This window comes from Cavia porcellus, unplaced genomic scaffold (assembly GCF_034190915.1).
Source record: "Cavia porcellus strain 051 isolate PalLab524CR breed Dunkin Hartley unplaced genomic scaffold, mCavPor4.1 scaffold_31, whole genome shotgun sequence".
Taxonomy (NCBI): Eukaryota; Metazoa; Chordata; class Mammalia; order Rodentia; family Caviidae; genus Cavia; species Cavia porcellus.
In genome coordinates, this window is record NW_026947514.1 from 37,563,243 (window position 1) to 37,587,320 (window position 24,078).

The following is a 24,078-nucleotide window of genomic DNA, read 5'->3' on the forward strand; positions in this document are numbered from 1 at the left end:
CTTCAAAGACTTTTTGAGATGATTGTGTGATTTGTTTTGTCCTGCTTGTTTATGTGATGTATTACATTTACTGATGTGCTTATGTTGAACCCTCTGTGCATTCCTGGCATGAATCCTATTTGGTCATGGCATATGATCTTTTTGATGATTTGTTGCATTCTTTTTGCCAGTATCTTGTTGGGGACTTTTATATCCATGTCCATTACCGAGATTGGCCTATATATATACTCTCTTTTCATGTTGGGTCCTTACCTGGTTTTTCAGTTAGGGTAACGCTAGCTTCCAGGAATGACTTCAGACATTCTCCTTCCCTTTCAGTTTCATCAGAGGGAAGCACTACATCTTCCCTGAGTTCTTAGTAGGATTTAGTGATGAACCCATCTGTCCCTGGGCTTTTCTTTGCTGGTGTGTTTTTTTATTACTGTTTCAGTCTCGTTGCCTATTGTTTGATTACTTCAGCATGTTAAGTCTTGTTCAGTTTTGGTAATTCGTATGTATCTTGTCCATTTCTTGTGCATTCTCCAATTTATTGGCATTCAAGTTTGTGAATTAGTTAGGAATATTATGGATTTTGGCAATGTTCATTGTGATTTTACCTTTTTCATTTCTAATTGCATTGATCTGTGTCTTTTCCAGTCTTTTTTATTTTTTATTTTTTTATTTTTTCGAGGGAGAGTAAGATTGGCTGAGGGTTTTGTCTTTTATTCTTTCGAAGTACCAGCTCTTGGATTCACTGATTCTTTTTTTTTTGTCTTTTTCATTTTTATCGGTACCGGAGATCGAACTCACGACTGCCTGCTTGCAAGGCAGGCGGTTACGCCGCTGAGCTAAATCCCCAGCTCCATTGACTCTGGTTTTAATACACGTTACCAGCTCCACGCGGGTCCTTTCCACATCCACCCAGGGCGAGTTGAGCTGGGTCACAGCCCAGCCTCCTGCAGCACCGTCCGCCCGCACCACGGGCCACGCCAGCCAGAGCGGGGCTGCGGGGCTCCGCAGGAAACCCTCCCACGCGTGAAGTGGAATCCAGCGGCTTTCCCTAGCCTACAGGGCCCGCTGGCTTGGACTGTGCCTGTCTACGGCCTTGTACCCCATTCCTCTTGGGTCATACCTGTTTCTCTTAGTTCCTTGAACTCTTCTGCTTCTGCTGCTGCTTCTGCTGCTTTTTTTTTTTTTTTTTTTTTTTTTCCTGTCTCAACACGTTTGCCTTTATCAAGAAATGTTTTTAAATTGGTACGTATTTGCACGGCTGCTTTCATCTTGGGAAGCTGGCACATGTGCGTAACACACCTTCATTCATATGTCCCCTTCCCTCCCTACGTCCCTGTCCCTCAACCTGGAACTTTTCTTCTAGCTTTGGGGATAAGTCTGGCTCCATTTTAGAATCTTTAACAGGTTGTGATGCCACATCCCTGTAATCCCAGCGGTTTGAGAGGCTGAGACAGGAGGGTTGCCACAGTTGGGGACCAGCCTGGACTACAGAGGGAGATCCTGACTCACAGAAACAAAATAACAGCAAAAAAGGACTCAGACCTTCGCTTGTGTCCCTTCCCTAATCATCCAAGAAGCCTTTCACTGTACTGTCTCCTCTTAGTTTCTTCCCCTTTATAACTACCTGAAACTGCAATATTGCCTGTTTTCTGACGTACTTGGTTTTTGTCAGTCCTCCCCACGAAGATGTAAGCTCAACAACAGCAAGTAAACTTCATTTCTTTGAATTATAAATACACTCTTTCTGCCAGAAATAAAACAGTCCCCAGTTCTGCAAAAAGGGGAGGGGAAGAGGGAAAAAGACCAAGAAGAAAAAACTCAGAAATAAACCGTGTAATGTAAGCAGCTTAGTGTTCAGAATCTGAATATAAATTTGTGCATACTGTGTATGTAGTTGATTTATGAAGCTAGAACTGAAGTAAAAACAATAATTTTTATCATTAAGAGTTTTTTGGTGCCTATTATATGGTTTATAATGTTTACTTATAAAAATTTGGCTATACCAAATCTTGGAAACAACCACAATGTCTGCTACCTGGTGAATGTACAGAGAAGATGTGGTTTTGTTTTGTATGTAAAGAGAATCAAACTCACAGCCTGCGCTTACCACGCTGGCACTACGTCCCAGAGCCTCATCCCCTTTCCGTAGGGGTGTGGGTGTGTGTGTTCTATATTGGAGTAGCACTCTGCCATAAAGAAGGAAGAACTCAGCACATCCGTAGGTAAATGGATGCACCTTGAGACCATACTCTTCAGTGAAATAAATTGGAAATGCGTAAATACCACATTATTTCTCTGGTGTGAGAAACTGAAAAGGTAAATAAGGAACAAAATATATAATAGATATTGTGAAATAGGAAGAAAATGTTCAAATGGGGAGAGGAGTGGGGGGATGGAAGGGAAAAAGAAAGAAAGGAAAAGAAAAAAATGATGAGAAAAGAAGGAAAACATGGAAACAAGCTTTAGGAAATGGGAAGAGGAGGAGAGGGAAATGGGTAAAAAAAGTTACGTCACATACAGGGACAAATTCTCTAGCATGAGTGTGATCACCGTGCACCTCAAAATGTGCCAACAAAGTCTGAGAAAAAATTGGCTATAAAATTGTAACTCTCAAAAAAGTTTATATCCAATATTTGAAATATGAAATGCACTACTTTGGAATGCCCGAAACGTGTCACATTAAACGGCTGTCCTTTCTCTGGTTTCCAGGACATTATTGCTGGCTTCCTGTACACCATTTTGATCCTGGCTGTCTTCTATCCATTTGTGGACCTGATTGACAACTTCAACCAAACTCACAGATACGCCCCGCTGATCATCATCGGGCTGCACCTGGCCCTGGGCATCTTTTCTTTCACGCTGGACACCTGGAGCACGTCGCGAGGAGACACAGCTGAGATTCTGGGGAGCGGGGCTGGCATCGCGTGTGGGTCTCACGTCACGCACAGCATGGGTCTGTTGGTGGATCCTGCTCCGGACATGTTGCCTTTGCCTACACCTGCCATCACGCTGACTGTCCTTGCCAAAGCCACGGTGCGGGTCCTCATCGGGATGGGCGTTGTTCTAATAGTTAGAAATATAATGAAAAAGATCACCATCCCGTTAGCCTGTAAGATCTTTAAAATACCATGTGACGATATTCGAAGAGCAAGACAGCACATGGAAGTGGAGCTTCCTCATCGCTACGTGACCTACGGGATGGTCGGTTTCTGCATCACATTTTTGGTTCCCTACATATTTTTCTTTATTGGCATCTCTTGATGGTGAGATATTGTTTATAATAAGAAAGGAGAGAACCAGTTACTGACATCTAAAAATATACTGTACGTAAAAGGTCTGAGTTAGGCTTTGGCAAGAATTTATCTTAAATAATTGTTTAAGTAAATTCTTAAGAGTCAGTGCAGGTGCACTTTATCATTGCACAGGAAGCTATTTTAGGTGAGCTGATCTCACTGAGAAAATGCAAAGTTTCCATTTAGAATGTCCATGTGTTTGGAGAGTTTTGTGCTTTTATGGACTCAAGATATATATATATATATATATATATATATACATATATATATATTATGGTACGTAATATGCAATCATATCTAATATATGTTATATATAATATAATATACCTAAGTTTTTTAAACAGTGGGGTGCGTATTATAAAATCAAGAATAATATGCAAACAATTGTGCCTGTGTATTTGGGATTCATACAGGTATGTTGTTACTGAATAATGTTTAACCTTGACTTACTATGGGAGCCATTTCCTACCTGAATTGCATAATTCCTAGGCCAGAATTCACAGGCCACAACACGCTGACCGACTGCCTCTTCACACTGCCTCCGTCCTTCCTGTGACCCAGGATGCTGACCATGGGGAGCATTTTTAACGGACCAAACTTTCAGAAAAATTTGGTTTTGGATTCCTTATTTTTTTAAGTTCTGTACACTGTGTTGAATGTACTTTCTTTGCAACTGTTTTGAGCATCAGTTTAATAAATCAGGTACTCAATTTTATTGCTTGCTAATTGTGCCTTTCTGTTGCTGACTTAAGAAATGCCATGTATACTGTGATACAAAAGTAAGACTCCAAGTTGCAGATAACTCGGCAAATATTTTAAGATAGATGTCAAACTAACAGGGATCGAAGTAAACCACCAGTTCGTAACTCTTCAGTCTTTCTTTAGAAAGAAATTGAAATGGGCTGAAATTTCTCACTGATTTATCGGAAGCTAAAAAGATAACTATTTCCAATTTTGTAGGTATTTTTCTGTGTGCTGTAAGTTAAAGGAATAAGATGTATTTTTTGTACACTGTCTTGATCGTTTCTACTGCAGGTAGCTGTTTCCATTGCACGGAGCCGTAGTTGAAGTTTGTAAAAGGACAAGGCACAGGCTTTATATGTAAAAAACTGTTTTTCTAAATTACTTGAAAAGGATCGAATTTCCCACAATTAACTTTTATTACCTACTTATTAGCTATAAAAAATAAACTGTAAAAAAGTCTAAAATTAATAGGTATTAGTAGTTTAGATCCTTTTTCCAGCTTTTTATTATTTTCACAGTGGAAAATTTGAGTATAGTGTATATAGTATTAAACTATTCTTTTTTTCTGTGTGTGCCTTTGTATTTTGAAGTGTGATTGTAATTGCTTTAACATTGTTTATTTTTAGTAAGATTTTCATAAAGAAGAAAATTGCCAGGTGTGGTAGCACACAGTTGTAATCCCAGCACTCAGGAGGCTGAGGCAGGAGGGTCGCCATGAGTCAGCCTGGGCTATTAATTCAAGGCCAGCCTGAATTGCTAAACTGCATAGTGAGACCTTGTCTTGATTTAGAAAAAGAAGCAAAAGCAAATTTACTTTCCATATAAATGAACATCAGGTATGGGATTACTGATTTTAGTGCAATATTTATATGGCTATCCAGAAGTGTCAATTAAGATGTTTCTATTTTGGACAGCATAGCTATTTAAGCTCATATTTTTATAATTCTGGTTGAGAATTTAAGAGCATGGTAATTTTTTTTTTTTTTTACCAAAACTGAATCTAATAATTTAAGTAAAGTAACTGAATTTAGGCTGTTTATCTATTAGTCGGAAAGAAACCAGGGCACCTAGAAACCTATCAGTACACTGGAAAATGTGAGAACAACCTTTCGTTAAAAAAGTGTAGTTAATTGAATTTTTCCAAAATTTGGTGTGTGGTAGCCTATTGATTTTTATGTGTAGTTTAAAAAGTATTTGAAAATGCTGTTTTTGTGTTTTGTTATTTCCTGTCCTGTGATAGTTCTATGCTAAATGGATTTTAAAATAAAAGTCAAATTCAAGATGGAAGGGTTTCGCTTTGTTTTGTGCCGTCTGTGCATTTGTCCCTCAATTATCTGGCACCACTTCCAGGGATCCGGCCTCACAGGCTTCCTCCAAGCCACTGCATTCAAGGCCGTCTGTTGTTGTTGTCTCATCTCTTGGTGTTTTGTTTCTGATGGGGTTGGTTTGTTTGTCTGTCTTTACACAGGGTCTCGCTGGGTAGTCCCAGCAATCTGTGAGAGACCAGAGCATGTGAAGTCACGTGCTGCTCTGTTGAGGACAGGACTGCGCAGCTGTAGTCCGGGGCGGAGTGGCAGTGGGTCTGACCTCAGGAGCCTAGAGTCTGCACATAGCTGCGTGCTGTGTGGCTGCGTGGGAAAGCCCCTGCTCTCAGCCTCTGGAGATAACACCTGCAGAATGCAGGCATCCAAGGAAGGGACTTTATCTTGTTCTCTTTGAAATGCTAACCTTGATCTCGATTTTCTTTCCAGGAAAAGTACATTACCCACCCCAGAACCCTCACGCCTCAGCTTTTCACTAATAAAAATGAAGTCAGCTCACTAGCTGAGAGGCTCCTCTGGGCCCCCCTTATACCAAAGATATATTATCTCTTGTCTGTTCTCTGTCATCCCTTCTCAGGTTCCTGGAGGTCTAGATAAGCACCCACATACACGCTCGCAGTCCTCCTGCCTCAGCCTCCTGACTGCCGGGGTAACAGGCATGCACTATACTACACCTGGCCAGAATACTGTTTTTAGCTACAGAAGATATTGAAGAAAAACAAATTAAGATTCAGCCTAAACTTTTGCTCCATTTATCATCATTGTCAGTGTACTTACTGTGCTTTTAGTGAAAAGTTTCAGAATATTTCTTATGCATAAAATGTTATAGTAAAACCTGTAACTAATAGCATTATAGATCATTTATTGCTGTTGCAGTAGTGTTTAGGAGTTAATCCTAAAACTGGGAACAGGTATTTTTTCAAATAAAATGGGCATTTTATTTTGTAAATTTATGGCTTTTTTTTTTCTTGGTTCCAGGAATCAACTCAGGGCCTTGTGCTCTGGCTATGCCACTGAGCTTTTCCCCACCTTTATTTCATAACTTTAAAATGCTATAACATGTGAATTGTAAATATTCGGTCTGGTGGACACTCTTGAAAGATCTAATAGAAGACAATGCTGCTGTAAGGTTGACATTTTTATCATCTTCTCTACAAGAATGTTTAATCTATTTTTCAAAGTCTGCTGAAAAAATTAATTCAGTGACATGAATAGAATTGAAGGCAAATTCCCTGTCTTCCAGTCAGCCCCTTAAAGGATAGTTTTCACAGAACATGCAATAAAGGTGAGTAAGGAGCATGTTTTTAATGGATAAGCACATAATTTTATGCTGCAGAGATTTCTTTGTGGTTAAAGTAGTTTCATTCTTGTTAACCAAGAATATTTGTGCTAATTTTAAAACTAAAACAGTTTATTCTTGTACCAGTAAGGACCAATTTTCAAAATTTAACTTTACAGTTGAGTTAGATTTTCTGAAGGGAGAGTTTGTTGTTCACTAACTTTTTTTTTTTTTTTAATACAGGGAATTACTCTCCTGGATATTTTGTCAATTTTTGGTCATGTTCTTCCACTTCCTCTTGAGAAGTAATACTTGGATCTTAGTTGGGGTTACATAAAATGTAAGGTTAGAAATTTAGATTCTTGCAAAGTTTTGTACATAATTATTATAATACCCTGTGATACAGAATAGGATTTCTATCCAAATTAGTTTTGACATTTTTTTCCCCTTAACAGGATTCTACTAGGTAGGCTAGGTGTTGGTGGACAGTGTTATATTTGCTTATTTCTCAGTGAAAACGCAGTAGCAGTCTTGATATAAATTAAGCTGGGTGCAGTGCCGTGGGCTCGTAGCCCCAAGCTGAGGCAGGAGTATGGCAGATCCAAGCCCAGCCTGGGCAACTCGATGGTATAGTGAGACCCTGTCTCTAAATAAAAAGAGTTGGAGATACAGGTGAGTACAAATCCCGAGCACCAAACAGACAGAAAGAAAGAAAGCTTTCAAAGCTTTCCAAATAGAAAGTACTTGCCTCTCGCCGGGCATGTGTCATATGCTTGTAACTCCAGCTCTTGAGAGGCTGAGGCTGAGGCTAGAGGATTGATGAGCTCAAGGACAGTCTGGGCTACCTGGAGAGACCCTGTCTTAAAAAAGCCAAAAGAAACAAAAACTTACCTCTTAGAAGTGAATTCCCATATTCAAGGACATGGTGTCAGATTTTTAAATTATTATCTGACTTGATTTATACTTATCATTTCCTGATTATAAGATGAAATTAACATTTACATATGAAAATTTCTGCCTTTCATAAAAAATATTTTTCTTGGACTTCTGGGAGAACATAGCGGATAGATAGCAGCAGCTTCAGAGGCTCTCTGAGAAACCGCACTTGAAATCCAGGAATGGTGCCGGGCAGGAAGTCCTAGGCAAGGGGGGATATTCTTTGCAGACCCAGGAACGAACTAAATTAAGAGAAACCAACTGGAAACGCAATCCCGGTGATAAAGCAGGAACAGATAAGGTCTCAGCATGGAAGCCAGGCCCTGCGCCACTGGAAACTGCGATTTGAATTTCCTGCAGCTGCTGCTGTGTCCTGGTCGGCACGGTGGGGAGAGAGGCATGAAGGCTCTGAGAGTGGGAAGCTGTGAATGGAGTTGAGACGGGACTGGCCGGGAGCCCTGTATTGACCTGCAGTGAGTGAGCGGATCGGGGACCCTTCCATAGAGAAGGAGGCTTCAGCGGAGGACATACTCGGACCAGGCAGACTACCCTGAACGAGATGCTGTAGTGACTTCAGTCACATATCCCCCTCTCAAGCGGGATTGGTGGGGAGTGCCTGGCCTGCGTGACGCCGCTGGCTGAGACCTAGTAGGCTAGCACAACCCAGGTCCCAGCAGCCGGGAGGTGTGCCCTAGCGGTGAAGCCTTTGGTAGGTTGACCTGGAGGGGCAGGCCCAGCAGAGGCTGCCCAGGTCTGTGTCTCCCTGGTGCGCTGTGGTGGGTGGGAACACCTAGCCGGCGCAATTCAAACTGACTGTGGCTGACAGGGAAGGAAGCTGGGCCTCCTATATACGCTTGTATATAAGGAACAAAGAATATGGGAAGAGGGAGCAACAAGAAAGGGTCCTCGGCCCCCAATCCTGAGAAACATTCAATAGCAGACACAGCACCAATAGACATAAAGCGCTATCTCCAGAGCCTCATAGACAAGTTTAGGAATGAAGTTATTAATGACCTGAAGCAAGACATAAGCAGAATAGGTAGAGAAATGCTAAGCACCACCCAAGAAAAAACAGATGGTGGAATGGAAGAACAGAAAAAAAGGGGACAATTGTTTGATGGAGAAAATAGAGAAAACATAGAATATGTAAAGCAGTTTCAAAGAGATTACCAGGAAACTAAAAACTCTATCGAAAACTGGCATAACAGTTTGAAAGAAACTAAGGATTTTCTGAACTGGAGGGCAGATTTGTAATATGGGAGCATGAAATGAAAAACCTCTTAAAAATAACAAAAAAACAAACAGCAACAATACAAAAGCTAGAAGATGATAAGAGGATCTATAACTTAAGAATCAAGAACATAAAAGAAGAAGTGGGGACACAAACAAATGGACTACAAAAGCTATTCACAGAAATAATCCAGGAGAATTTCCCTAATTTAGCAAATGGTAAAGATACTCAGATATATGAGGTATTCAGGACCCCAGCAACCTACAACCCAAACAGAGATACACCCAGACATACAATAATCAAAATTCCAGAAATCCAATATAAGAACAGAATATTAAAAGCCATCAGAGACAAGAAACAGATCACTTTACAAGGGAACACCCATCAGAATTACAGCAGACTTCTCGGCACAAAGCATCAAATCACGAAGAGCGTGTGGGAAAATAATTCAAGCTTTGAAAGATAATAACCTCCAGCCAAGATTGATATATCCTGCGCAACTGTCCCTGGAAATTGATGGAAAAACAAGGTGCTTCCAGGATAAAGAGGAACTAGGGGAATTTGCAACCACCAATTCAACTCTACAGAGAATACTGCAGGATATTCTAAAAAAGGAAAATACCAAGATTCCAGAAATAGTGGCAGGGAGGCCACAATGAATGGAGCAGAAAACAAAATGAAGAAGACAAAGTGACAACAAACGACAGAAAAAGAGCTCAAGAGAAATGAGGCAGAGAAGATCGGATGGTAGGAATAGCTATTTTGGAGAAAAGACATCATAATAGCTAGTGCTGACTTAGTATCATCTTGTTTTGAAGTCCCATCAAACTTGTATTCTTCTGTCTCCATCGGTCTTAAAAGGTTGTATCTTATTGGATTTTATGATATGTGATAATATAAACAAAAACTTTTATAGACAAGGAAATTATACAGAAATCATTGTTCATTTTCTGTTAGCTGGTTCTGAATACCCTGTAATAATATTCTCTTAAATGGTTTTATAGTGTCTTGATATGTTTGGTGCTACAGTGTACGAAGTTATACTCAAAGATTTCAAGGAAAGAGACACTATGGTAACTATTTTTATGTCAGGATATCTTGTGGTGCAACACTATTTTGCTTAAATGGTTATGTTTTGACCTGTGCTATTCTGTTGTTATGCCCTCTTTTATCTCAATCCCCTTTTTTAAAAATTATTTACTTTTTTCTCTTTATCTTTTTAATTAAGGGAAAAATAAAAAATAGCAGGATACATTATAGTAACCTATTTTGATTTCCTATTAACTTGATTTGAAATCCTGTATTGCCCTCACCATCCTGTTTTGACTGATTTTCCCCTATTCTGCTTTGCTTGATAGTACCAAGTTCGAAAGTATAGGCAAAACTGTGAAGACAATAAGATTCATTATGACGCCCATTCTGGTTGACTGTTACCTTCTTTTAAAGTCCTGTAATGTTTCCAATACTTTGGTTTTGTTCTTTACTGTTTAGTTCAATTTTATTATAACTGGAAATTCTTCTTAAAATAGCAAGAGGCAGTATGGTAACCATTGTTGATCACCTTATATTTTGTTTTTACATTATCTATTATGTCCATCCTTTTGATTTGACTGACTCTGTTCTGTTATGTTGCATTTGGTTTTACTCTCTTCAAAAAAAGTAATAAGAAATGTGGGAGTAATAAAACCCAAAATGTGTAATTGTCATTGTACAAAAGAAAAGAAAAGAAAGTGCTCTAAAGGTTATAACTGCATATATGTTTAAGTGTGTATAAGATAGATAACCATATTACTGAGTGTTTTTTGGATCTTTGAACAAAACTGTTTGCAGTCTCACTGTTTGAAAGTCCACTTTATATACTTCAATTTTGTAACTTGAACAACTATTTCTAAGATGAGCATATGTAATCTATTAACTAGTGATTTCTTACTGTTTATTTTTTAAATTTTGTGTTACTTGTATCCTTTTTCTGTTTTTTTTCTTTTTCTCCTTAAATAAAAAAAAATTTTTTTTTTCTTGTTCTGCACCAAGCTATGCCCAGGCACTGTTTCCTTAACTTATGGGTGAAATCCATCCACTTGAAAGGAATCAAAAGCTATTGTTTAATGGATATTTATCTGTTTATTTAGTTTTTGAGCCAGGGATCGAACTCATAATCTTGCGCCTGCCAGGCAGGTGCTTGAGCCGCTGAGCTAAACCCTCAGCCCTTTAACTGATATTTAATCATTTGTTTTTTAGTCTGTAATAGTAAAGGAAGAGAAGTGTGTGTTTTGAGCCTTACTTACTTATGAGGAGGAGAAATAATGTAATTTTATGTACAGAGCAGCTGAGCCCTTGAATTTTAGTGCAGTCATAGACTTCAGGGAGTTTGGAGAATTTTGAGTATGAGGTTGGACTCATCCCACCTTTCCAAGATGGTTGCATAGAGAGAACGATGCATCTGGATACCTGCTCACAGCCCATGCGGAATCACACCTTTGGGTGAGGAAGGACCTGCGAGCTGAGGTTACTCTGAGGATAAACCTGGGGCTAATGAATTGATAGTCACCCCATCTTTTTTTTTTTTTTTTTAGTTTTGTTTTTGTTTCATCTTGTTTTTTGAGACAGCATCTTGCAATGTATTTCAGGCTGGCCTCATAGCAATCTTCCTGCCTCAGCCTCCTGAGTGCTGAGCAAATTATAGGTGTGCGCCACCACGCCCAGCTCACCCCATCATAATTAAAAGACTGAAATTTCTTCTGTGGATTGAGACAGAAGCAACCGCATACCTGTCTCATGGCTGCTGCTGGGGACTGGAAGCCGTGGTGTAGGTGTTGGTGGAATTGGGGCCCCGTGAGTGTGTTCTGTGGGTGCAGGTAATGCAAAGGATTCCTGCAACCACCTACTACTTCCTGATGTAAGCTCACTGTCCAGGAAGGCATTTGGCTTCCCCTTCAGGTTGTCCATTACCTAGGAAAAGGTGCAGGATGACCACGCTGTCTTCCGTTTACCACTTATAATACCCCACGAACAAGTGAGTAGCCACTGAAGATCAGTGAGTAGCCACTGAAGAACAGCTTTGACAAATGTCAGCTGCCTCAAATCCCAAGTCCAGAGACAGTTTTGGTGACCTTTCCATGAAACTGTTTCATGAGCAAGGAGGAGAATGGACAGGTATCTGCTGCTAAGGGAGGCTTTAGAATGCTCTGTGCCCTGTGCTATGCAATATTTTTTTTCTTTATTTTTCTCTTTGAAATAAAATGGATTAAAAACAAAAAACTCCACGATGTCCTTGTTCTGCTGCGTCTGTCATCAGGCTGGATTCAGACTGCAGGCTTGCAAACTGCCTTTCTCCAAGCCTTGATCCATTTGATTTGCCCCTTTTGTGAAGTTTTGCATGTAAGTTTCTTCTCGCAAACACACATATCAAACTGTTTTGGGGGGCTTGAGACAGGATCTTGGTATGTAATTCAGTCTGGCCTTGAACTAACGGAAACCCTCCCGCCTCAGCCTCCCAAACAATGTGCACCATGCCGTTTCCAAACTCGTGCTGACTTTCAAGTTACCAGTCTTTGTAGTTCTTCAAAGATAGTGGCAAGGCAGGTAAGTTGAATAGAAGAAATAATCAGTGTGTCACTAATGAAGGGGTGTCTGACTAGAAGCCAGACGGTAAGGGTTTTTTTTTTAACCTTTTTTTTTCACATGTTTGTAGCATGTAATGATTGTGTTTATCACAGGGAGTTGGTCACATACATTATTTATCTTAATTCTTTTATGTGTCCTACTTCTGTCCTCCCTCCCTGTCCTCTGTCTCTTAGATCTCATCCATATTTTGTACATGTTTACAGTGTATAATAATCGCATTCCTCATCAGGGCTTGGCTCATGTACACAGCACATCACAATTCCCTTTCTGCAACTCTCATCTCTCTCTTCTTCTGTCCTTACTGTATCTCTTAGTGTCACTCCCGTATGCCAGAGATCTATCTCACTGTTTCCCATTGTCTGTCTCCTCTTTTGCACTGTATTTATATTTTGTGCTTTTTATGCAGGGTGGCAGAAGTGGGTCGATATTTAAGCTGGTCCACCTGATTCGTTTCGTGTAACATGATGGCATTAAGATGCACTCATTTCCCTACGTTTGATGCAGATTTGTCCTTCAGGGCTGAGTGGTACCCCACGGTGCCTAAATTCCACACAGGCTTTGCCCATTCATCTGTAGATGGACACAGAGGCCACTTCCGAGACCTAGCTATTGAGACCAGTGCTGCTGTACACACAGATGTGCGTGGATCCCTGGGATGTGATGTCTTCAGCTCTTCTGGGATGCTACCTTGAAGGGGAATAGAATAGCTAAGTCAAATAGAGTTTCTGTTTTAGTTTTCTGAGGAATCTCCATACTGGATTTTGTACGAGTTTACCTTTCCACCAACAAGGAACAAGGGTTCCCTTTTTCCCACAGCCTTGCCAGTATTTGCTATCACTTGACTTCTTGAGGATGGCTATTCTTTCTGAGTGTAACACTATTCTTTTAATTTGCATTTCTTGAGTGAATAATGATGTTTAACATTTTTTCATGTATTGGCCACTCATACTTCTGAGAAGTATCTGTTCATTTCAGTTGTCTATTTTTTCAGTGAGTCTTTTATTTGGGAGGATCTAATATTTTTGAATTCTTTATGTAGTCTAGATATTAGTCATTTTGTCTGATAAATAGCTGGCAAAATTTTTCCCATTCTGTAGGTTGCCTCTTGACTCTGTTGGTTGTTTCTCTTTGCTATGCAGAAGTGTTTTAATTTATCATGATCCCATTTGTTGATTCTTGGTATTATTTCTTATGCAGTTGGTGTTCTGTTCTGAAAGTGTTTGCCTACTCTAGATCTATGTCTTCAACAGTTTTTCAGATTTTGTCTTCCAGTACATTAAATGTTCCTATTGTAATATTTAGACCTCTGACCCAGGCTGGGGATTTAGCTCAGTGGCTCAAGGGCTTGCCCAGTAAGCACGAGGTTATGGGTTCAAACCTTGTTACCAAAAGAGAAAAAAAAAAAAAAAAAAAAAAAGACCTTTGACCCATTTTGGCTTTAGCTTAATACATACTGAGAGTTTGGCTCTGGGTTTAATCTTCTGCACATGGATGGCCATTTTTCCCAGCACCGTTTATTAAAGAGGCCGTCTTTCTTCCACCATGTTTTTAGCCCTCTTTCTTTTTCTTTTCTTTCTTTTTTTTTTTTTGTACTGGCGACCGAACTCATGGCCTCGTGCCTACCAGGCAGGTGCTTAGCCGCTGAGCTAAATCCCGGCCCTGGCCCGCTTGTCAGTGACCAGGTGACCGAGTGTGCCTGGAGCTGTTTCTGCAATCTCTATTCTGGTCCACAGCTCTGGCTTCTTTCTTTCTTTTTTCCTTTTTTTTTTGGGGGGGGGGCAATAGCATGCTGTTTTCTTTTTAAGGAGGAAAGGTTTATTTTAGCTTGCAGTTTGTAGAGATTTCAGTCTACAGTCAGTCGATTCCAGGGCAGGGTGACAACAGAAGAGGAGAAAAAGTTCATAGCGTGGCAGGCAGAAGGCCAACGGCAGCCCGCAGCAAGCTTCCCTCACCTCTTTTTTGCAGTTTTTAAGTTTTATTGGTACATTTTACCTACTCTTATTGCCATGCTTATTTACCAAAGTTTTGTTTCCATTTTTTCCTTCTGGCTGTTCTGGTGTCCCTGCTTTCACACCCCGCTCGCACATGCCGTTTCCATCTGTGGCTTTGTAGTGTAACTTGAAGCCCAGATCGCGCTGCCCCTGCTTTGCTCCTGTGTCCAGGGCTGCTTTTGCTCTTGTAGGTCTCTCCTGGATCTGTATTTGTTTTAGAACTGTTTTTGCTAGTTCTGTTGGTATTTTGATTGAGATTGTGTTGAATCAGAATATCAACTTTGGAAGCACGATCTTTTTATTATATTCATTCTGCTTATCCAGAAACAGAGAGTATCTTTCCATTTTCTGATGTCCTCTTCAATCTTCCTTTCCAGAGAACTGTAGTAGTCATTACAGGGGTTTCACCTCCTTTCATTTTTAAGTATTTTAATTATCTTTGATGTTATTATGAAAAGTATCGTTTCCTTAATTTCTTTCTTGATGAGTTCATCACTGGGGTACAGGATTGCTATTGGCTTTTGTGTGTTGCCTTTATATCCTGCTTTCCTGAATTTGGTTATTCTAGGAGACTTTCAGTGGAATTTTTGGGGTTTCTTTGTTAGGAACATGTCAAATAATGATAGCTTAACTTCTTCCATATCCATTGATTGATTGATTGACTGATTGATTGATACAAGGTTGCACTATGCAGTTCAGGCTGGCTTTGAACTCACTGTGAAACCCAAGAGGGCCTCATATTCACAATGATCCTCCTGCTTCAGCCTCCCAAGTGCTTGAGTTAGAGGTGTGCATCAGTGATATGGGGGATAGAGATTCCCAACCTGCTAGACGTCTAGTACGCATTTGTGCTTTCTGAAATTGAAGAATGAATTTTAGGAACAACAGAGGGTAAAAGCAAAATATATTTACTGAGAAAAAAAAAGCTTCTGACTGAAGGAGAGACAGAAGGGGTCCCAATTGGTCTTATAAAGACCCTACCTCATCTAGGGATTTTATAGAGCAAATCCATGAGATGAGGCAGGTCTAAGGTGGGGAAAAATGAGAAGTTGTAAGGTGGGCATGAGGTAGGACAGAACTATGATCAACCAATAAGATCACAGATTTAATTGCTCAGATAAAATTTATTAAATGGGGACACATCGGGAAGCCAGTCATATAGCAAGCTTTCATGAACTTTTTTTTACTGTAGAGGTTGGGTTAGTGGTTCCTCCTGGCTTCCTCAAGGTGATCTGATACGTACTTAGAATATCAGTCCCTGGTGTTTATCCTCAGGAAGTATGTGGGTGCATTTGCTTTGGCTTTTGTCCTGAGATCTGGCCCTTATCAGAGGTGTCTGTCTCCCCACAGTTGCAGGGTATCTGTCCTTCTGCACTGACTCTTTCAAGGGCCCAGCCCTGTCTGACTGCCTATAATATTTCTAACTTGGTTGCCTGTGACACCACCATGCCCGGCCTTCTCTTCTCACTTTTAAAGTTTCTTTAAGTAGTTGGTTTTTAAACACTGTTCTATCTATTATTGGCGACTCTTTCCACAGTGCCAGTCACTAGAAATCCCTGCAGTGGGTTCCAGTCTCCTGCCTGGGTAGTGACACGGGGCCAGAACAGAAAGGACAGCAAGAGACAGAGTAAAGGAGGGCCCAGGACCGCAGGCACCCCACCCCTTGGTATTTGCGCATTTCCTCTGCGTCAAGAACAATGGGTGCAGGGGCGTGGGTGTTTCCAGGAACAGTGGTGCCTAGGGAGAGAAAACATTCTGCAAGAAGGTCAGGAGTGTCCCCAGGTGCCTTCCCTCTAGAGCAGGTCCTTATCTTGCCACTAGCCCTTGGGCTTTTGTGACCAGGAAAAAGGGGAGTTTCCACATTCCAATCTGGCCTGAAAGGGCAGGCCAAGGAGAGCCTGGGACAGACCCTGGTCAGTTCAGTTTGGGGTCCCGGCAGTCTATTAATTCTGCAATCTTGTCTTCATATTCGTTGCTTCTGCAGCCCATACTTTCAATTTAATTGAAACTATAATTTTGAAACTCTAGAATTTCTGAGCTAGCTTGTTAGTAATCTGAAAGGTCCCTGATCATTTTATAACTTCCGTTATCTCTCTAGTTACCTCTTCTGTGATCCTGCCAAGCACCTCTTCGATTTGTTGTTGTCCTTGTTTTGTTTTGTTTTTAATCTTTTTTTTTTTTTTTTTTTTTTGGTCTTTTTCCTTTTTATCGGTACCGGGGATCGAACTCACGACTGCCTGCTTGCAAGGCAGGCGCTTATACCGCTGAGCTAAATCCCCAACCCCTGTTGTCCTTGTTTTTTTATTTTATTTTTTCATCTCCTCTGTTCCCCTTTCAAGTGACCCAAGAGTGTGGCTTCTGCAATTTACCTCCTCAATACCCGCTAGTTGGCTTTGCGGGTCTTGGGAGTTTGGGGAGGCATTTTATTTCCTGTCTTCTCCTATTTCTGTTGCTCTGTTTGTTTTGTTCTATGCTGAGGTTTGCGGGAACGAGTAGTAGGAAGACTTTGCTGCTAAGAGGGAGCCCTCTCGTTTGCTTTCCAGGGCTGCACGTTAGGTGTGGCTAAACACAGTCCTTGGTGTCTGTGCCAAGGAGATCCAACCTCCTCTGTGAAGGTGAGAAGGGAGGATGTGCCCAACGCCCGTTCTCTGGGAACCGACTACAGCATCATTAATGTCAGAGAGGTGATCTGGGTTGGCATCTAGAGAAACCCAAGCACACTATAGAAGTGATTGTTCAACCGGCAATATCAAATTAGCTAATGTCCCATGCAGATTGCTGTTGTTATTTTAGTTTAGTTTAGAGATAAGATCACACTACAGAATCCAGCCTGGCCTTGCATTCACTATGTACCCCAGGCTGATCTCAGACTTAAACTTACAATGATCTGCGTCAGCCTCCCCAATACTGGGATTAGAGAGGCATGTACCGCCTGCCTGGCCACAATGAGTCTTATAAGAGAATAGAAGGATATTGATAGAATTAGGTAAAGATAAAAAGGAAACAAACAAAGAAAAAAACCCAAGAAATAAAACTTTTTTATGTTTTTAATCGGTACCGGGGATCGAACTCATGACCACCTGCTTGTGAGGCGGGCACTTATGCCACTGAGCTAAATCCCCAGCCCCAATTTTTAAAAGGGAAAAAATCCTATGAAGAATAGAAACAAAAAAATAAAAGAAAAAGACGAAAAAACCTGACTAAACAACAACATAATGAAGTGTGATAGGCAGCTGAGCTATTAGGTAGTCAGACAGGGCGAGGCCCTCAAAGGAGCAGGCACAGAGGGCCAGATACCTTGTGACCTTGAAGGAGACACACACCTCTGGCCGTGGGCCAGATCTCAACACAGAAGGTCAAACAAATACACCCACATTCTAAATAATTCTCTCTCACCCTGAGGAAGTCAGGAGTCACCACCCAACCGGCTACAGGAAGTCACGGCTCCATAAGGATGCCTACCTTCTCCTTGACTCGCTTCCTCATTTGTCCCCAATTTAATTAATTTTACTTGCGCAATTAATCTTACTGGTTAACCATAGTTCTGTCCCACCTTATGCCCACTTCCTGAGTCCCTTTTTCCTCACCTTGGACCTGTCTTACGTTGTGGTTTTACTCTATAAAAGTTTCTAGAAAAGACAGAGTCTTTAGCAACCCGCTGGGACCCCTTCTGTGTCTCTCAGACAGAAGCTTTCTTTCTCTCAATAAATATAATATGCTCTTAACCCATTGTTCCTAAAATTCATTCTTTGATTTTAGAGAACACAAACTCATATCCTATCAGACATATAGTAGGTGAAAGGATTCTGCCCAGACGGGACACTGTAGCCGGTAAAGCCTTGGAGGCAGAACCAGGGGGCTCTATCTGGAGGTCACCTTCCCATCCCTGGGCAATTTAGCTGTGGTGCCAAATGAATACCAATGGGCTACCTGTGCATCACTAAAGCCCCTTAGGCACCGCCCCAAACCTAAGCTACATATATGCCCCCACACTATGTGTCTGACAGAGAGAATGCCAGACCCCGGAGGGTCATGGAGTCTCCACATTCTTAAAATAAAGGTCATTTATATTTCATACTTCTTATCTTTTCAGTCAAATTCTATCAGCAGGTCAGGAGTTTCATTCTCCTATATCAGAAAGACAAAAAAATTCCCCAAATATCAATAAACCAGTAAAGAAGAAAGAGGCCAAGAAATAAAAGAGAGTCCCTAAAATTTTTTCTCTGTGGTTTTGAACGTGTGGTTTCCTTCTGGAATCTACGATTTTGTAGACTATTCTCAGTTTACCCCACCTAGCCTTAAAGCTTGTGATTTTTTGAGGTTCTCCCTCATCAATTCCAGCGGCCCGTTGGTTTGGCCAGGCAGTGGCAACGTCTAAGCTGAAACCTGTCTCCAACCATCCTGGTAGATAAAGTGGGCAGTCAAACCCCAGATCCATACTAGAAGCAGGCAGAAGGATGCGGACTGAGTGTGATGATGACCCTGGGAAACCCGAGCAACTCGAGCCAGGCCTGGCCTCTGGGTGAGGAGCTGGGTGGTTTCCTTCTGGGTTAGAGTTCAGAGCCCTCCAGCGTTTTCTTTCCAGCCCATTGCTTTTCAGGTTGTCTCCGCTGGCTGTCTCGCCCGGTCCCTGCAGGAGGGTAACACTGGGAACCCTGAAGTGAAGCCATCCACAGTTTAAACATTGACTGTGTTCTTGGTGTACCTTCCTCTAGGCTCTAGTTCCATGATTTATGGTTTCCTCCCACAGAGAAATGAAGAGGAAGGACTTATTCTCTAGGGTCTCTTTCAACATGAAAATGTAATAGACTTTGATAGGCCAAGCAAATACAATAAAGGCAATGTTCCTATTGTTTTTTTATTAGGATTCAGAAATGTAACAAAGAATTTTAGTTCCAGTTTTACTGAAGAACAAGAGTGGGGGAGAAGGATGTCTTGTCCTTGAAGGAACTTGCTGTCTATTCTCATGCATGAAAAGTTTGTAACAAGTATTATCAAAGAAAAATGAGATCATTTTAGAAGATTCCTAACTTCTGTATGAATCGTGAGGTTTAAAATGACCACTAGGTGTAACCCAGTCCAATCTACTATCCAAGAACTTCTCACCTGAAATCACCCTAAACAGTTTCTTATTAAAAATAAACCAGCTGGATGAACTGGTTCATTCCTGTAATCCCAGGATTACAGGAACAGGAATTCCTGTTCATACCCAGGAGGCTAACACAGGAGGACGAGCACAAGGTCAGGGCCAATTTGTGATACCCAGCAAAATCCCATTTTAAAATAACCACCCATCTGGGGCTGGGAATTTGGTTCAGTGACATAAGTGCCAGCCTGGCAAGTGCTACGACGTCATGAGTTTGATCTCCAGTACTGGAAAAACAACAACAAAAACCCCAACCAACCAACCAACCAACCAGAGGAGAATGGGAAGGTAGACACCAATGACCTTAGTAATTCTTTTATGGTGCTGGGGATTGAATCCAAGGGCTCACATAGACTGGGTAAGTATTCTACTCTGCTACAGTTTCCGGCTTTTTTTTTAGACTGGGACTTGCTAAGTTTCCAGGTTGGTCCTAAATTTGTGCCTCCTGCCCACATCAGACCTCAGTTTTCTACCATTATTTCTATCACTTGTTCAAAAACCTTACTAGTTACAGAGATAGACACAATAAAGGGGAAAATCTCTCCTTTGTTAATTTCATTTAGAACTAGAAGAGTAAGAGAAAACTAAAAAAGAACATAAAGTTGTCTCATTATAATTAAAAGCTCATGCAGAACTGTGAGGGGACGTATTTTGGAAAGTAAAATCCAGTAAACAACTCACGGCTAATTTTAAAACTGCAAAACATGGGCCAGGAAATGTAACAGTGGTAGAATGTTTACCTAGTGTTCCCAAGGGCCTGGATTCAGTCTTGAGCACTGTAAAGGAAAAAAATTATAGACCATTTTTCACCATGATGTTTTACCTGTTGTGTCAATTACATTGTATTAAGAAATGCCCAGGAGACCAACCCTGGGTGGTCTATGCGGGTCATGGAGGATAACACTGGGCAATATATAGACCCTCGCCGGTTCCTCTGAGGTAATGTTCCCTTGGTCTGCTTCCCATCCAGAGTCATATCTTTTGTTATAGTTGCGTCTGGATGTCCCTCTAAAGCCTCACATAGTCATGAAGTGGCAGGTTTTTTGGATGTGGCTGAACCTAAGAGTGTGTGATTCCTTCATGGTCCAATGCTGGGATTCCGGTGTGAGTGCTCCACCCTCCCGAGGGTAGCTGTGACCTGCATACAGTAAGGGACAGGAAGAGTCTTCCCCAGTACTCTTCCCTTTTTGCTCTTACTGCTTTTGCTCTTGTCTGCTGCCACACACCACCGTGCCTTGGAGCCAGCTGATTATAGACTGAAACCTCCACAAGCTCTGAGCGAGGTAAACCTTGCCTTCTTTAGTTTTGGGTGTCAGAGATTTTCTCTCAGCAATGAGAGAAGAGTAACCAAGACATCCTCTTCAATGAGGCTTCTGCCGTGGACTCAATCACTGAAACCGTGAACTAAATCAAACCTCTCTTCCTAGTATTATCCCAGTGATGGAAAAGCTGACTAACAGAGAAAATTCATTCCAGGAATGAGATAACTGCTGACTGTACATGACCTTTGGAACTGGTTGGTAGAAGAAGATTGGAAAGATTTCGAGATGCTGTTTTGAGCTTGATGTGTGATTCTGATTGGAACTCAGATATCAGAGTGCTACAAGAAAGTGCATAGTCAAGGCCTGGCTTAGGGAATTTTAGTTGGGAATGAAAACTCCACTGGCAGTTGAACTAGTGGTCGTGTGTGTTAAACTCTGGCAGAAAATTTGTCTACATTCTGCTTATGTCCTAAGACTTTGTGGGAGACTGAGACTAAGGGCAGTGGACTAATCTGGTGGAAGACATTTCAAGACACCCTCACAAAGAGTATGGCATTGGTATTGCTGGATGCTGAAGAAAACTTGTGCAAAGGAAGTTGTACCATTAAAACAAAAGTACTTTCTCCAGAGATAAGAAAAAAGCTGCCTTGAGGACATCTCAAGGATCAGCAAAATCCTATCCACTGCATACTCAGGGGTGCAAAAGCGTTAAACTTTCATTTGAGAAGAGTCCAGGAGAATTCTGCCTAAGAAGAGCCTAGCAGGGCATTGGTTCCCAGGATTCATTTCATCATGCTTAAGCATCCAGACGCTCAGAAGCCTCTGCAGCCATGGTTCACGGAGCTCTGGCTACTGCTTCCACTGACAGATGTCTTTGGCATCCTCCACATGGTGCTGGTTTTACTGGCACACAGAACACGAGGACTGTGTGATCAGCAAGGCTTCCACTCCGATTTCAAAGGAGGACCTGGAAGGCCGGGCAAGAAGCTCCCCAAAAGGCAGTACCCGAGGCTGTGGGAATGAAGCTGGAGGTGAGCGAATGGGACAGGAGATTAGGACATGGCAAAGCTGGTTCAGGAAGTAGGTGTGACCTGTAAATTACAAAGTCCCAGGACACACACACAGAACAGCTCCTAAAACCCTGCATGTGGGCTTCTCGTGGACTCCGAGCAGGATTTGATGGGAAGGCACAGAGCTGACGTCAGCCTAGGAGTGAGTGACATGAAAAGTCTGTGCTGGGAGACTGCAGAACATGGCGGACAGACAACAGCAACTACTGAACGCTCTCTAAAGGCTCGGCTCAGAGGCCAGGAATGATGCGGACTAAGGAGATACGAACCAGTAGAGATATGCTCTGCTGACTCAGGAACGAACTGGGCTGAGAGAATCCAACTTGGAATACAGTCCTGGCGCTAAAATAGGAACAGAAAAATCTCGGTGTGGAGGCTCGATTCCGCGCCATTGGAAACTGCGGTTTGGATTTCCCGCCGCCCGGCGGCCGGCTACCTCCACAGCGGCTCGGCAAGGAGAGACACGACCGCCAAGCTCTGGGAACGGGAGTCTGGGAACAGAGTCCCCACGCCATCGGAAACCGCGGTTTGGATTTCCCGCCGCCAGGCGGCCGGCTACCTCCACAGCGGCTCGGCAAGGAGAGACACGCAGAGGCTCGGGAACGGGAGTCTGCGAACGGAGTCGGAAACGCGACGGACAGGGAGGAAGGCTGACTGGTGGCGAGGTGAGTGAGAAACTGACTCCCTACCACAGTTTGACTCCAGCGGAGGTTTTTCTGGGCTCGGGCAGTCCTGTAAGAGCAGGGCGCGGTGGCAACTGCAGCCGCACATTCCCCTCTCGGACGGGATTGGTGAAAGGTGCCTGGCCGGAGTGACGCTACTGGCGGACTCCCTAGGCTGGCCTAACCCAGATCCCAGAGCCTGACGGTGGCCCGGAGGAGCGACCGACTCCCGCGTAGGCTGCCTCCTCCGCAACTCCCTGGGGCGCAGCGGTGGGCGGGAACAACTAGCCAGCGCAATTTGATCAGGCTGTGGCTGACAGGCAGGGAAGCCGGACCTCCTGTGTAAGATTGCATTTTATAAGGAACAGAAAATATGGGGAAGGGAAGCAACAAAAAAGGCTCCTCGGCCCCCAATCCTGAGAATCAGGCAATAGTGGACACTGCACCAATATACATTAAGCGCCATTTAGAGAGCCTCATAGACCAATTCAGAAATGAAGTTATCAATGACCTGAAGCTAGAAGTATGCAGAATAGTTAGAGAAATGCTAAGCACCACCCAGGAAAAAGCAGATGGTGGAATGGAAGAACAGAAAAAGAGGGGAGAATTGCTTGATGGAGAAAACAGAGAAAGCATTGAGTATGTGAAGCAGGTGCAAAGGGACTATCAAGACATTAAGAAGTCTACCCAAGACTGGCATAACAGCTTGAAAGAAACTAAGGACAGACTATCTGAATTGGAGGGCAGACTTGAAACATGGCAGAATGAAATGAAAAACTTCTTAAAAATAACAAAGAAACACACAGCAATAATACAAAGACAAAAAGATGATAAGAGGAGCCATAACTTAAGGATTAAGAACATAAAAGAAGAAGTAGGGACACAAACAAGTGAACTACAAAAACTACTCACAGAAATAATCCAGGAGAATTTTCCTAATTTAGCAAAAGGTAAAGATACTCAAATGTATGAGGCATACAGGACCCCAGCTACCTACAACCCTAACAGAGAAACACCCAGGCATATAATAATAAAAATTCCAGAAATTCAATACAAGAACAGAATATTAAAAGCTGTAAGAGACAAGAAACAGATCACTTACAAGGGAATACCCATCAGAATTACAGCAGATTTCTCTTCACAAACCATCAAATCACGAAGAGCATGGGGAGAAATAATTCAAGCTTTGAAAGATAATAATCTCCAGCCAAGACTGAGATATCCTGCACAACTGTCCCTGGAAATTGATGGAAAAACGAGGTGCTTCCAGGATAAAGAGGAACTGGGGGAATTTGCAACCACCAATTCAACCCTACAGAAAGTATTGCAGGATATTCTAAAAAAAGAAAAATACAAAGAACCCAGTAATAGGGGCGGGGAGGCCACAACGAATGGAGCAGAGAACAAAATGAAGAAGACAAACTGACAGCTACTGACAGAAAAAGAGCTCAACAGAAATGAGACAGAGAAGATTGGATGATAGGAACAGCTTTTTTTTTGGAGAAAATGACATCTTAATAGGTAATG

At 42.0% G+C, this 24,078-nt stretch overlaps 1 protein-coding gene across 1 annotated transcript in view; it reads left to right on the top strand.

Moving 5' to 3' along the window:
- Sgpp1 (sphingosine-1-phosphate phosphatase 1) overlaps positions 1–5,315 on the top strand; it is a 34,477-nt gene extending 29,162 nt beyond the window's left edge. The window contains exon 3 of the mRNA XM_003472504.4: positions 2,701–5,315. Within this exon, the coding sequence (XP_003472552.3) occupies positions 2,701–3,252 (552 nt within the window). The 3' untranslated portion in view covers positions 3,253–5,315. The remainder of the gene's footprint in view (positions 1–2,700) is intronic.
- The last annotated feature ends 18,763 nt before the right edge of the window (positions 5,316–24,078 follow it).